This window comes from Hippoglossus hippoglossus, chromosome 16, assembly GCF_009819705.1.
Source record: "Hippoglossus hippoglossus isolate fHipHip1 chromosome 16, fHipHip1.pri, whole genome shotgun sequence".
Lineage (NCBI taxonomy): Eukaryota > Metazoa > Chordata > Actinopteri > Pleuronectiformes > Pleuronectidae > Hippoglossus > Hippoglossus hippoglossus.
The window spans coordinates 1,586,281-1,600,961 of record NC_047166.1 but is presented as its reverse complement, the minus strand read 5'-3'; the positions used below and the strand labels follow the sequence as shown (position 1 = coordinate 1,600,961).

The 14,681-nt window shown below is 43.8% G+C and overlaps 3 protein-coding genes and 1 long non-coding RNA gene across 4 annotated transcripts in view; 2 read left to right on the top strand and 2 right to left on the bottom strand.

The window, feature by feature from the left end:
• Positions 1-997, top strand: part of bmper (BMP binding endothelial regulator) — a 22,319-nt gene extending 21,322 nt beyond the window's left edge. Inside the window, exons 15-16 of the mRNA XM_034611557.1 lie at positions 58-188; positions 730-997. Coding sequence (XP_034467448.1) covers positions 58-188; positions 730-911 — 313 coding nt within the window. The 3' untranslated portion in view covers positions 912-997. The remainder of the gene's footprint in view (positions 1-57; positions 189-729) is intronic.
• The window catches only part of LOC117777067, a 15,577-nt gene extending 11,242 nt beyond the window's left edge, over positions 1-4,335 (bottom strand). The window contains exon 1 of the long non-coding RNA XR_004616547.1: positions 3,526-4,335. This is a non-coding gene — a long non-coding RNA (uncharacterized LOC117777067). The remainder of the gene's footprint in view (positions 1-3,525) is intronic.
• A 55-nt stretch (positions 4,336-4,390) lies between these two features.
• Positions 4,391-8,040, bottom strand: eaf1 (ELL associated factor 1). The gene is made up of 6 exons (XM_034611563.1): positions 7,793-8,040; positions 6,911-7,005; positions 6,418-6,554; positions 5,850-6,022; positions 5,475-5,690; positions 4,391-4,868 (listed from the first exon to the last, which is right to left on the bottom strand). The coding sequence occupies exons 1-6, from the start codon at positions 7,893-7,895 to the stop codon at positions 4,819-4,821; spliced, it is 774 nt and encodes a 257-aa protein (XP_034467454.1). The 5' UTR covers positions 7,896-8,040; the 3' UTR covers positions 4,391-4,818.
• Positions 8,041-8,159: 119 nt separating this feature from the next.
• mettl6 (methyltransferase like 6) lies at positions 8,160-11,040 on the top strand. The gene is made up of 6 exons (XM_034611561.1): positions 8,160-8,720; positions 9,568-9,702; positions 9,909-10,079; positions 10,212-10,353; positions 10,651-10,840; positions 10,964-11,040. The coding sequence occupies exons 1-5, from the start codon at positions 8,448-8,450 to the stop codon at positions 10,803-10,805; spliced, it is 876 nt and encodes a 291-aa protein (XP_034467452.1). The 5' UTR covers positions 8,160-8,447; the 3' UTR covers positions 10,806-10,840; positions 10,964-11,040.
• Positions 11,041-14,681: the final 3,641 nt, after the last annotated feature.

Sequence of the window (14,681 nt, the reverse complement as noted above, 5' to 3'; positions counted from 1 at the left end):
TACTGAATAAACCTTTAATCTGAATCTCATCACTGAACTGACTCCTGCCCCCTGCAGGTCGTGTGTGACGGACATGTGTGAATGTCCGGTTCATAAAAACTGTTACTGTGAGTCGTTCATCGCCTACAGCCGGGCCTGCGAGCGGGAGGGCGCGCCCGTCCTGTGGAGGCCCGACACGGCCTGTATGGGTGAGTGACAGCTGCCAATCACAAGCTTCTGTGAAATAACAAGTCAGGGTTTAATTTAATATGATGAAAACAGACAAATAAATCATAATCTGTTTTATTTTGATTATAAATATCAGTCATATTTTCATCAAGATCCATGAATTTTTCTCTGAGAAAATCAAGGAAAATGTTTTAAAATGTTTTATCTCAAAACATTTCCTGGATTTGCCCCAAAACTTTATTAATAAACCGAGTGTCATAATGATTAGTCTCAGTAGTTTCTGTGTAATCCTGCAAACTATCAGACAAACGCAGATGAAAACCTCTTCGTCAGAGGAAATAATATCATAAAATCATCTGTTTGTTTAGAAATCATTTAAAATCTGGATCTTCTGTAATCAGCTGTGTCATCGTTGTCTTGGCTTCATTAACTGGATCAACTTCACGATATGAATGTTTGTGATGTTTGTCTCGTTAACGTCTCTGTGGAGGAAGAGAGATTCTCATGCTAACAGCTGATTGGCTCAGTTTGATGTTTACCCCCGTGTCTTCCCTCCACCAGCCACTCAGTGTAAACACGGCGCCGTGTACGACACCTGCGGCCCCGGCTGCACCAAGACCTGCGACAACTGGAACGAGATCGGGCCGTGCCACAAGCCGTGCGTGGCCGGCTGCCACTGTCCCGCCAACCTGGTGCTGTTCCAGGGACGCTGCATCAAACCCATTTCCTGCCCCGGGCGGTGACCCTAGTGACCCGGGTGGGCGGGGGGTGGGGGGGGTGGGGGGGAGGGGTTAGGTCAGGGAGTTTTAAAAACTATACGAGCCAAACTTACCAGGAAGAGTTTGGGATGCTAAAGGGTCCAGTGTGGACAGGTCACAGGTCACAGGTGCTGCGAAGGGACGGGGGGGGGTTGATCCTCGCTGCTGCGTCCCCCCCTCTGTGCTGAGGACTGTTTACGATACAAGACACCACCACCAGGGGGCGCTGGTTTCAGCCTTGGTAGAGAACGAACTTGACTCCCAAGAGAAAACCAAGAGAACCCTGTTTGTCCTCCGCTCCCCGAGGAAGTCACGTGACCTCAGACCCTCAGGAAACGGCGTGGACTCCCGTCAGAGCCAACATGGCGCCGGGTTTCTCTCTGATGGACTCAAAGCAGAGAAACTGATGCATCGTATCAAACTGTCCCCGTGAGCATCATTTCATATTGTAAGCTAACCAGATTTATATGAAAGACAGACAGCTTTTATATTATTATTGTTCTAATTATTATTATATTATTATTTGTTGTTGATGTTGTTAATTTATATTCCAGTCGAATGACGTAGCAAGAGCCAGAATCATGAATCTAATGGAGTTCGAGATGATTTAAAGGGAAACAGAAGCTATTTATGTTTGTGTAGTGAACTGTTGTGTTACTGTTTGAGGAGCAATGTGAGTCTCTCTCCAGCGCAGGGATCAAGTACTGTATCGTGTTCTGCTCCGTGTGCAGGTCGTGGGGGTTCGGATCAAACTGAAGGTTTTCATCCACGCATACGTTTCACTTGACAACAATTATTTAAGACCAGCAATATAATCTTTTATCAAAGTTCATGTTCGACTTGTGTCTTTACTCTTTAGAGTCCAGAAGCCTTTCACAGGAAGAACGTCTGAGCTGAGGGTTGCGTGTTCCAATCCCCAAAACAACCAATGGTGATTTGACCAGGCAGGAAAAAAAAGAGTAAATGTAATTCTCCTCAGTAAAGTTACGTTTATTTTTCTCTTTTCTTTGGTGCTGTAGTACGAAACCTAGTTTTACCCTTTCAAAATAAAGCTGCGCTCATCCCCTGAAATGAACTCGGGACATTTCCCCACACGAGTCCGAGCCGGACGATCTCCTGCTGCTTCTTCACATGAGAAACACAAACTCCTGAAAATGTCCCGAAACTATTTTCTGACATTTCAAGTCTGAAAACAGCTTTTGATTAAACTGCAGCCGGAGTTTAAAGGAAAATCAGCTTCACTTTTAAACGCAAAAAAATAAACCTGCAGGAAATTGAAGTTGAATTAAAAAATGGTCCAATTAAAATGTTTTAGTCGTCAAAACAAAAGTAAAGTTTGACTCATGTGACAAAAGATCAATTTAGTTTCATTCTGATGTTTTACTTTTCATATTCCCACAGTGAGAGCTCTTTATTTTTATATTATATTAATTCATGTTCTCATGTTCGAGAAACGAGAAAAAGCTCAAACTGAATGAAAAGCGGTTCTTTTGGTCTCAGATCACAAGTACACAGTTAAAACCAACGACAATAAATAATGCATATCTCCATTTTAATTTATTGATTCTTATCAAGTTCTAAATATGTGGTTGTATTTGTGTTTTCTTTTAATTTATTGTCATTTATCAAAGTTTATGGCTAAACTGTAAAATATCAAGCCTGAATTATATTTCTTTGTGTTAAGGTGATAAGAATATCTGAGGAATCAATGCCAAATTAAAATATATGTAAATACCAGTGGATACAATCTGTATTGTTTTACTATATAAGTATTTTACTACCTGTAAACTATTTCCATATAGTTTAGGCTGTACCTCTGTCAAACAGTCAAAACAGAACAATTTAAAATGATTTTTAAATACATTTGCATTTTAATACACTTCAAATTTGTACAAACTTATTTCCTATAAACGTTTCACTAAAACAAAAACATGACAACTAAAGCACCAGATACACCAGAGTCCGTGAGACAGCTGATCTGTGACGGGGGGGTGGGGGGGGTTTCAGGAGGACAAATCTAAACATCGACCTCTGACAGTTTCTCACGTAAGAGAAGAAATACATCAACGGAACCAGGGATCAGAGAAGCTGGAGGTCTGACTCTCAACTGTTAGTTCTGAGCGGTTTGTCCTCCACCGTCTTCAGGCGTCCGTCTGATACTGGGACTTACAATCATCTGTGTCCGGAGTCACCGGCTCGAACCTTTTGAGAAACACGGCAAAGCTCTAAAAACACGGTGGAATCCTGACGACAGATCATTCTTTAAATGTTCGTTCACCGCAGCAGCTGAAGAGTTTCATTTCAAAATCACACGTCAGCATTAAAAGTTCATATACTAACAAAAGGGTAAAAACCCCAGTGGCCGATCAGAGGATGAAGAAATTAAACGACTTTTATCTGAGAGTTAAATTTGGCGTCACTTCTTTCCACCGACAATTCTGCAGTTTCACTTTATCATTTAAAACTCAGATGAATCTTTAACCTTTGGCCGATGCAATAAAACAATAAATCACGAGAGTCTGAGGTTTCAACAGACTCACGATGGCGTCATGTGTTTGTGTGAATGAGTTTAAACATTAAACACTATGCAACTTTTAACTTTGAAGAATTTGTCTTTTTACCAGTTCCAGTTCTGAAACATGCTCATGATTCAGTGTTCACGTGGTTTCTGTGCTGAAACTCTTCAGCCGTGTTTCTGAGCGACACTAAACGATATTCAGCTGCAGACAAAAGGAAACAATCACTGACTTCACTTCGTCAAAGCACAACAACACAAACTCTGATAGAACAAATACACAACGACACAAATTCTGTTACACTGCTCGACCGGTCCGGCTCCGTGCACGTGATGACGTGTGCACGGGCTCAACTCTTTGGCTTTTTCAGGACGTGACACATTCACTCTGGATAGAAGGATTCTGGATTCACGCTGTGAGGCAGCTAATGGTTTTATATGAACAACTTGTTTCTCTGTTTGAATAAAATGACGCGAAACGACAACGACAAACGATAAAAGGAAGAGTCGTGGTTTTGTGAAAAGTGAAATTAAAGTTCTTTTGTTTTCCCTTTTCCAGATTTAATCCTATTTTCAAATGTTGTACGTTCCATGAACTCTGATTAATCGATGGCTGTGACTGGTGGAATCTTTGCTCTGATGCAGTTACTGGTTCTACTGGGTTCTGTGGGGAGATGAGGAAAAGCACTGGGACACTGATGGTTTTGGTCTTTTCATAGGATTCATTGACAATAAGTAAAAATAACCAGCAGCTGTTTTCCTCTGATGAATGTCATCTGATATTAGGTTGGTTTTGATTTTAAAATTCATTTTTAAAATGAGCAGAAAGTAAAGAAACGCTCATCTCAACATTAACGACATTGGCAGATGATAATTAGATTTTTTTTTTCCTCATTCACAGGCAGAACAATGTTTCTGTGCGAATATTCAAATGTTTGTTTTCTTCTCGAAGTGAAATGATTCCCACGACCTTCTGATGAACGATATGAGGAGATGAGAGTCAGGGATGATGTTCCCAGTCAGGCTCCTCCTCGTTTCACCATGAAGACAAAACCCAAAGATACAAGAGATAAAAGTAGCTGCTCTAAGTACAGAAAATATGTATGTGCACTCTAATATATAATCTTCCACATCTCTCAAGTAAAAGTTTCTTTTTCTAACGTTTTAGCTTTACAAGACAAAATATACATCTAATAAAAATACACTCTTAAAGTTCTAGGCTGACCGGCGTCGAGGATTTACTAAAATAAAGTTAAAAAAACAAGATATACGGCTTAGGTCAGCTACCACAGCAAAGGAACAAGTGAACCAGGAGGAGGAGGAGGAGGAGGAGGAGGAGGAGGAGGAGTGTGGACAGAGCGCGAGAGCGACCAGCGTTCAGTCGTCATCGCTGTCGCTGCCCGACTCGCTGAGCTGGAGGTCGTTTCCTGTGAGGACAGAGAAGAAGAAGAGAATGAAACCAGTTAGAAACATTGTTCTGATTGGTCCGACTCGTTCACACCAACAGGAACATGTGGGGAACATCCAGGCGAGGGGCGGAGCCTGTAGAGCGAGGGGCGGAGCCTGTAGAGCAGCAGGAGGCCGGACATGACGTATAAACTCTGCTCTGGAACCTCCTCGTGTTTCCAAGTTGACGTCTTCGTCTTCTACGTGTACGGCTCCTCTTCTTCATCCTGAGATGTTTGTGTTCTTCCAGTTTCACGTTCGTCATCAACATGTCCACTCACTGTAATATTTTCTGGACATGTCACTCCGGCGTTGGTAGAAGTTCTGGACAATGTCCGTAGTAGATCTGATTCTGTGGAGCTTTTAATTTAGCGAACTCCATATGAGTTCAGGGTGAATGAGCCAGATTGATATCGAGTCAAAACGATGTTATTGGAAATGAAAGATTTGCTCAAAAACCATTCAATCCATGTGCTCCCACCTCTGTCCCAATGCATGCTGGGATATGTTCCTGCCCCTCAACCCTAAACAGGATCAACAGCAGCATTAACAGTGAGAGTCAGAAGGATGTAAGCAAAGCGACTCACTGAGCGTGTTCATGAGCTGGTTGTTGCCCGGCTGCCGGTCCACTCCCCCGTTGGCGACAGGCGGGCGGCTGGGCGAGGTCTGACTGAGCGGTCGAGGGGCGTCGTGCTCGCCGTCGCTGCTGCTGTCGTCACCGCTGCCTGAGCCGCTCGCCGAGTCGGAGGAGCTGCTGCCGCTGCTGCTCATCTGCTCGATCACGTCCACCTCGGCTCGCAGCTCTGTCGAGGACAACGTGAGGTCACAGCAAATCCTGAGTTTTGTCTTTTTTATCCGTGAAAAATCAACATATTCATTATATATATATATATAAATATACTCTAAGTTCCATGTGCTGTGTAATGAAGTCTGTTCTATCACAGGTTGGGACTGAACCTCACCTCTTTTGATGTCATCGAGCTGAGGCTCAGGCGAGGGATTGTCCTTCGAAGGGGAAGGAGACGTCTTGACCCCGGCCCCGGGCTTCGTGGGCGCCCGGAACTGAGAGCTGGGCTGACTGGAGCGGACCGACTGCTGCTCGATCCGGGCCTGGATCTTACTGCTGCCCTCGGCCCTGAAACACACACACACACAAACACACAGCAACTATTAGTCCTGTTTCGTTTCTGAAGTCTATCTTAAATCACCATAATATCCTTCCTGGTGATTTAAAAAGGATCAAGAGGAAATAATGGGATGTATAATCTGGTTTGGTGTAGTAACAATCACTGTCCAGAAGGTGGAGCCATTAATAATGTAGCAGTATCTGTCTCTAAATTAAATCTTGATGGAATAAAGCATTTGGAAAACTTGCACAAGTTGATCTGAAACCTTTTGCTCTAAGTGTGGACACATAGTAACTTGAAGACATCCTGTATGTAATGATGCTGCATAAGCAGATTCTACAAATAATTTGTTCTGTTTCACTGAACATTCACTTGATCTCATGGGTCTGATCTGAGCGCTCACCTGGTTTTCTTGACCTGGATGCTGCTGCTCAGCTTCTCCAGAACAAACTCCCCGGTGTCGTGGTTGATGATGAGCACGCAGTCCTTCTGGTACGGCCGCTTGTTCCCTTTGAAAACCGTCATGGGCGGCGTGGAGCCCTGGAACCAGAACAACCACTCTGAACATGTTCATCTGAGTATTTGACTGACACCCACTGGCGACTCTACTTCTTCTTTTAACTGAGGAATGAAACCAAATCCTCTCCGACATGTTGAGCTGTATTTTCTTGGTTTAGTTAAATGTTAATAATTCTTTCTCACTAAATTGTTTTTGTTTAACTGAAACCTGGGATCAAATTTTTAAATCAGGGTAAATAAATTAAAAAACGAATGTATTTTCTATAAATGTGAACTTGTACCCAATCCTTTAATTAATTAACAAAAACTTCTCATTGTGATTTATATCTGATCCTCTGGTCTCCTCCGGTAAGGTTCAACACTCGGCTGCTGTTTACCGGAATGTGCGGTAACGTGATGGTGACTTCATCTCCTTTCCCGACTTGCAGCTCGCCCTCGCAGCTCGTGTCGATCGATGCTGGTTTGAAGTCATCTGTCAAAAGAACGACACTGATTTAGTCGGGCGCTGATCAACAGACACTTTTATAAAGACGCCTGAGGGGATATATTACACTTTAATAAGCTCTCTGACATGTTGGTGCGGTTGGATAAGTTCCTGTCTATATAACTGAGTCTCTCTACGGTGGCTGAGAGAGCTCAACACAAGCAAACTCAGAAAACATGTCCCAACACGCGGAGCCCATCAGAATCAAGCCCCACCTGTGGCTGCAGGGGGCGCTGTTGCTCAGTAAAAGTTACACAGTGTTGCTTTAACCCAGTTCGTACATTTATTCATGAGCCTTTAGTTTCTCTCATGGTCGGTGACTCGTGTTGCTGTCAGTACTGAGACATTTCACTTGGTCATAAGAACCAGAGCTCGTGATGGAGGACTGTGATTAAAACATGTCTCCTCACATCTTCTCCCATCAGGAGCTCCTCAGTTCATCTGCTCCTTCATCTCCATCAGACATTATGTGTAAACACTGTAAACACACGTGACTCTCGGAGCTTTATTCACTGCTCATAAAGTTTCTATGTGACTCCTGTTGAGTTCAGAACACCGGAAGTTCCTGGTTAACATCTGGGAGACGTGTGATGGATTGATTGACAGCGCGATGACAACAAAGGCTTTTGGTAAACAGTGTAATAACAGAGATGGAATAAGTAACAGAGGGAAACTTTCAGAACAGGCGCCTCCGTGTAGACACGCGTTGTCTCGGTCCTGTCAGGGGAGGCGAGGGTTCGAATCCCTGACCGCCTCCCTCCTTGTGTCCACTCACATCGGATGGTGTGAAACGAGGACTTCGGCCTCTTCTCGAAACTTTCCCCGAGCTTCAGCGCGTGCTCCTCTTTGTCCAGCAGCGGGTTCGTGCTCCCGTTCATGTCTCCGTGTCGCTACGGACGTGTCCACGGTCCACATCCACCCGCGGGTCACCGGGGAAACCGCGCTGAGCCCGTCCGAGAGCCGAGACGCACCGTTAGCTCCCGATGCTAACGGTTAGCAAAACATCCCCCCCTACGTCACTCGACCGCGCCTCTTCCGGTTTTGGTCCGGCGGTGAAATGTGAGAAAATCTACTTTTTTTTTACCTGATTAAATATAAAACTGTTTACAGAAAAAAACACAATAAAGTTAAATGATTTTATTTCTCTTGCGTTTATAATTTATTCTGTGTTTTTATTCTGTTTTGGGAAATAACCGCGTCCCACGGGGAGGAACTGACTTCAGTGTCCATGCGACACGGAGGAATTTGACTAACGGACAAGATGGACGCCGCATCAATGCTTTTAGTCGCCGGTGTTTTGAACAAATTATTTAGTTTTTAGCGTCTTTAAGTTCATGTGAAATCCATCGTGTGTTTAATAACTTATAGATTAAAGAGTATTTAAGCTTTAAGAAACAAAGAGGCGGCAGCAAAGTAGATTTTAAGGCAACATGGCGCTGTCCACACACGAGAGTTTCACCGGTGAGATCACAACAGGTGAGCTGTCCCCGTGTGTCCCGGGACAGACGGGGACAGCTTCCACCCGGGAGGAGGCGGACGGACCCGGCGGGGAACGGACTCTGGTGTCCGGCTTCAAACAGATGAAGCTGGAGAAAGAAGCCCAGAAGAACTGGGACTTGTTCTACAAAAGAAACACCACGAACTTCTTCAAGGACAGACACTGGACCTGCAGAGAGTTCGAAGAGCTCCGAGCCTGCAGAGAGGTGAGGGAGGACGGACACGCGAGGACAGACTCACGGGGACAGACTCACGGGGACAGACTGTCCTTAAGCCTGGGTCCGGGACAACGAGACTCCAGGAGGTTCACAGACATTCAGTCAGATCACAGCTGCTTTAGGAACTGAACTGAACTGAACTCAACTCAACTTAACTTAACTTAACTTAACTTAGGATTCACTCCTGTGTGAACATGAGATCACTGCGTTGCTTTTAATTGGTCATGTGACTGACTCAGAATCAGATATTACTGCTTCCATAGATAAACAGGACACGCCTCTTCTTCTCATTGGGTTTTAGTGCTTCTTTATAGTTTATATGAACATGAAATAATCATATTATTTCAATATCGTCCACATCATAAAGACCACTGACTCCAAACAAATGTAAAGTTCTATTATTACCCTTGATAAAGAAGAATCAAGTTTCAAGTAGATGTTAGTGCTTCTTGTATATTATGACCACAAATAATTTAAAACACATTATTTTAATAACCATTGATTTAAAAGAATCTTACTAAAAGTGGATGGTCCCGGGTGACTGTTGAATATTCTGCCTAAAACTAACTTCTTACCACATTGATGACGTGGTTAAGTTTGGAGTTGTATCATTTTACACAATATAAGAGCCAGACAAAAGGGGAACAAAATGAAATTAGCTTATTAAAGGTCCCAAAGATAAATTCTGCAGATGCTAAATCTCATTAAAGAGTTGTCTTGTTCAGAAGAGTGTTGTGGTCAGACATCAGGTGGTTAATGGGCTACACATGAATGAAATGGTGAACTGACCTTGTGATCTTCTCTTAGTTCTGTCTTTGTTCTGCCTGATTTGCAGTTTGAGTCCCAGAGGCTGGTTCTGCTGGAGGCCGGCTGCGGTGTGGGGAACTGCATCTTCCCCCTGCTGGAGGAAGACCTGAACATCTTTGTTTACGCCTGTGACTTCTCTCCACGAGCTGTTGAGTTTGTCAAAGTAAGATTTCTATTCATCAGAATCTATGAATATTCTCTTCAGTTTTTTACTTTTGTAGGTCAACTGAGCTGTTGGTTCTCGGCCCATCGAGACATCTTCAGATTCCATGTCAACAATCAACCCAATCAACCGTCCAACACCTGAAACAGTTGATGCAGCTCTAGTGAAAACATCTCTTGACAGATAGAAACTTTCTCTGTTTCCAGCGAAACCCTCTGTTCTGCCCTGAGCGCTGCTGTGCCTTCCAGTGCGATTTAACCAAAGACGATCTGAAGACAAATGTCCCGGAGGGCAGCGTGGACGTCGTCACTCTCATCTTCGTTCTGTCGGCCGTCCATCCAGATAAGATGAAGCTGGCTTTGCAGAACATCAGCAGGGTGAGAGCAGGTTTGGTTCCTGAAGTGTTTAGAAAAGTATGTTGTAATGTAGTCGCTGTTAGTGTGGTGGTCACGTCCCTCTTTATTTCATACATGTGGATTCTAACCTCGTCACTGACATGTGTCTCTCAGGTGCTGAAGCCTGGAGGCCTTGTCCTGTTTAGAGACTATGGGCTGCACGACCACGCCATGCTGCGCTTTAAAGCAGGCAGCAAACTGGGGGAGAACTTCTACGTACGGCAGGACGGCACCAGGTCGTACTTCTTCTCCAAAGGTCAGTAAAGTGATTCAGTTGTTTTCTTGTTTGTGTCTGTTCAGAAGATGTGTGGATGGATTCCACAGGTTAAAATATGTATTTCTTCAAATGCTTTAAAAAAAAAAAACGAGTGTATCCCCTTTTATCGAAGCCAAAATATTCCGGATACGACCAATGCATTGCATCAATAATTTCATAAATCTTAAGTGTGAGAAGCCTTTATTCACATTGGTCCTGAAGTAGAAAACACCTCAACCTTCCCTCTGCCTGTTTCCTTCCTCTAAAGTGTCTGTTTGCTCTTCTTCTTGCTTTCAGAGTTTCTGGCTGAGCTCTTTGCGGACGCGGGCTTCCAGTCTGTTGCCAACGACTACGTCCTGAGAGAGACGGTCAACAAGAAGGAGGGGCTTTGTGTTCCCAGGGTGTTCCTGCAGAGCAAGTTCACCAAGCCTGACCAATCAGACAGCTCCTGACGTCACATGGTCGTCACTTGTCTCCTCATGAATCTCCAGAGACGATCACGAGACTGATGTGACCAGTTGAAACTTAACGGTGGAGAAGGTTCTTATGTAGAACTGGTGACCTGATCCTCACCGTGTTGGATCTCTTTAGACCGTGAGGTGGGGGGGGGGGGTCTGGACCATAACGCCTCCTCTGACTCGAGCCCTGACTCATTGGAGCGGCTACTTCACCATCAGATGAAGACTTGTACTGGGAATCTTAAAGAGGGAAATACGTGGAACTTGTTTGTGTATTCAGCCTCAGCCCTTATCGCCAAAAGCTGAATCTTGTGCTTTTTTCAAAGATGACATCTTGGTCTGTTTCTTCTACACGTATGTTTCCTGTTTTTCATCCTGAGATATTTGTATTTTTCCAGTTTTGTACCATTAGAAATGTCATCAACGCTGACCTTTTCCGGACATTTTTTCAATCTCCCATGAACAAACTCTTTTCCAGACAGTTTATTTGGAGACTGGCAGGAAAAGTCCAGAAAAACATCCAGAACGACTGAGTCAGACGTTTGCGTTCTGTCTTTGTTCTGTTTGACATCTCGTGAAGGTGGTTAAAGAGGAAAGTGGTGTTTGAGTGTGTTGTCGGGACAAAAGGACCAAAGTTTCAACTCGATGTACCTCGAACTTTTTCACTCAGTCCAAAAACAACTCTTGCAATGACTCACAGGCTCCGACTGTACGCGTGGCTTTAAACTTGATTACGAAACTATGCACGACCTACTGCAGTTTCCTGTCCTGTGGTCGGACATGTGCAGCCTCTCACTACTCGGGGTCACACCTTGTGCATGAAAGCAATGAATCTACAGCCTCTTATATTATGAGATGGGATGAATCATGTAAATGCAAATTGGACAGTGTCCTGGTTAAAGATCAGAGGTAAAACAACAGAATCGACTCTCAAACAGGGGACTTGCTCTGTGAAGATGAGCTTTGTCCTTTTTACAGATCACCAGAGTTTAGGTTCATTCTGCTGCTTCTCGTGTGGCTCTCTGACCTTTTAGAAACCAAAAGCACAGAAGGAAACGGAACCAGGGCCGAGTGTTTCAAACACGCTTCAGCACTGAGACTAATTTTAGCTGCAGATCATTTCAGCAGCTTTTCACACCTCAGACCAGCCGACAGGAAAACCAGCAGGTTGAAGGTGTGGGCCGTCTCTATAGAAAGTGACTCTACTTCTCACTTTATAACCTCAGTAAACATTAAGGAGTTTGTCTCAGTCTCCAGTTTCAAGTCTTCTTCAAAACAGCTGATGTTCATTTATTAAGTGTAAGTTAGTTATGTGTGGATACTGAGTGATGCTGACGTCTCGGTTGGTTCACACTCAATGGAATCAGATTGCAGAGAATGTTTTTTGGCATAAGCCCCTTTTATTGATATGACAGAGGTAAAGCGTGAAAGGAGGAGAGCGAGCGGGGAGGACGGGCCGGGTTTGAACCTCACCGGCAGCAGCTGCAGGACTCGAGCCTCCGTACATGTGAGTCTTTAAGACTCTGAGCTAAAGCCACTGAAACAGGTTCAACAGACGATGAAGCATCCAAATAAACAAAAGGAAAAATCATTTAGCTGAAAACGTTTGTGAAACGTGGTTTATTCAACTCGTTGGAACATTTGAATCCTTAATGAACAGAGTCGTCTGCGCCAGGTGATCGACCTGCAAGAGAGTGAAACAGGAAAACAACACGTGAACAACTCGTTTCCTTCCAGCTTCTCATGAAAAGACACATTTCACTTTGCATTAAACTGATAAACATCCTCAAGAAAAGAACTACATCAAGTTTCATGTCCATCCAATAGTTGTTCAGATGTTTACTTGTGGGTTGAAGTGGGCAGGCCGAGCTCGTGGCTTAAAACTATACAAATGGATTTCAGTAAAAGTAACAGAGTCACATTTATTCACTATTGTTTCAGATGCTCTGCTTATGTAGATTATTTTTGTGATGTGGAGACGTGATCTGCTTCAGACACAAACTCAGTTATAATAATGATTTTCCTCCTTGATGACGACTTTACCTTCGACCTTGATCCGGATGAAGTGTCCCATCGCCGCCTCTCCCTTCTCACACGTGGCTTTGCATTGAAATTGACCTGTGTCGTCTGTTGTCAGGTCTAGAATCTCCGTCACCACCTGCCTGAGTCTCATGTTGCCGTCGGAGACTGTCTCGTTCACCGTGGTGATGTACTTGCTGGGGTCAGTCAGCACTCCGTCTCCTTGACTCCACACCACGTGCACCAGGCCACATTGCTCCAGGTCGTAGTTTGCTTTGCAGGATAGTGTGACGGACGAGCCACTGGACACAGTGATGCTTCTCTGCGGGTAAAGAACCTCTAAGGTCACTGGAACACAAAGGAAACAACATTTACATGGGTTTTTTTGGACAGACCTGATTTCCCTCAGCGACTGTTGAGAAACAGACAATTGATTTTTAAAAAGCTAAACCAGTTCAGAGGAAACTTGTCGACATGTGTTAATGCTCGACTGCATAATTACAACTAGTATAGATAATTACACAGAGAAATTGATCTGCCACTTTGTCCAGATCCACAGCAAAGTTTAATAAGTTCCTTCCTGACTCACGTCCCATCCTTACAACAAGTCGCTCAGTTTTTATGAAATCTTCTCGACACACAAACGGACAGAGTCAAAAACACAACCTTCTTGGCGGAGGAGAGAAAAGTCTGTGCCCACAAATCTTTACTCACCTTTGTCCTCAGCCGAGGACAAACACAGAGTCGCCAGCAGCAGCAGCACCGAAGGTCCAGTGAGTCGAGTCATCCTTGTTAACACACTCACTCCGTCACAGGAACGCAGAGGAACACAACTTGTGCCACCGCACGTTTACTGATGAACTGTGAGCAGATGTGTGAAGCAGACGTGTGGGTGGAGGATGTGCTTCTTATTTTCTGTCTGATGTTTCCATCCTCTCTGAACTACAGATTTAGCGCTTTACTTTGAAGTGTCTCAGTTTTGAGTTTTGCTTTTTCACCTTCTAGTTTTCATGATTCCAGAAGTTGTCTTGTTATAAGACATTTAAGCATTTTTTAGGTCCCAGGAAGCTTGTTTTTTATCAAACTACATTAATATACGTCTGAAATCAACTACAACAAAACTGCTTGTGTGCTTCTCAATATGATAAAAACAGCCAAAAAGCTAATTTACTAATGTTTTATATTCATGAGTTTGATTAATCTCCAAAACGTTCTTGAAAGTGTCAGTGATATTTAAAGAATCCTTTCATGTGTACTTTGTATAAATAGTTGTACTACCTGCTGGTGACCACGAGAGGGCAGCATCATTCAGCTCACTCACATTTCACTCATCCAGTCTGAATGTTGAGGTGTTAAATGAATGTGAAGATCATCCCTCAAAACCAGGGCCAGATAAATAAATCAGCTTCAATCTGTTATAATGTGACTGATTATTGATTATTATTATCAAATAAATCAATATTATTTTCCTATAATATCCATTAAGGGGTTTAATATCTGTAACTTTCATCCTGTCGTATCATTAAAATCCTGCCTCTTCGTGTATGATGACATCACCAGGGTGCTGTGACCTCTGACCTCCTCCATGTGAGGAGAAGACTCGATGTCCTGAGTTGTTCTGGAGAAGCTGCTCTAGAAGCTAAATGACTGAAGGTACATGATGTTCTGAGATCGTGACCCGTCCCTGAAAAGAACGGCACGTCCCCATGTCCTCTTCCTGTCGTCAGAGAGGAAGTGAAAGGCTCAGAGAGGAGAGGTGTCTTCATCAGGCTCTTCCTCCTCCTCTTCCTCTTCTTCCTCCCTGCTGAAACATCCTGATTAGTACCACGGATTAAGAATCTGTTGACGTGG

Coding starts and splice junctions, on each gene's coding strand:
- eaf1 (XM_034611563.1), bottom strand. CDS start 7,895: ATGAACGGGAGCACGAACCCGCTGCTGGACAAAGAGGAGCACGCGCTG. Junction 6,555..6,910: donor TCACGTTACCGCACATTCCG/GTAAACAGCAGC, acceptor TTCTGGTTCCAG/GGCTCCACGCCGCCCATGAC. Junction 6,023..6,417: donor ATCCAGGTCAAGAAAACCAG/GTGAGCGCTCAG, acceptor TGTGTGTTTCAG/GGCCGAGGGCAGCAGTAAGA.
- mettl6 (XM_034611561.1), top strand. CDS start 8,448: ATGGCGCTGTCCACACACGAGAGTTTCACCGGTGAGATCACAACAGGT. Junction 10,080..10,211: donor CTTTGCAGAACATCAGCAGG/GTGAGAGCAGGT, acceptor TGTGTCTCTCAG/GTGCTGAAGCCTGGAGGCCT. Junction 10,354..10,650: donor GTCGTACTTCTTCTCCAAAG/GTCAGTAAAGTG, acceptor TCTTGCTTTCAG/AGTTTCTGGCTGAGCTCTTT.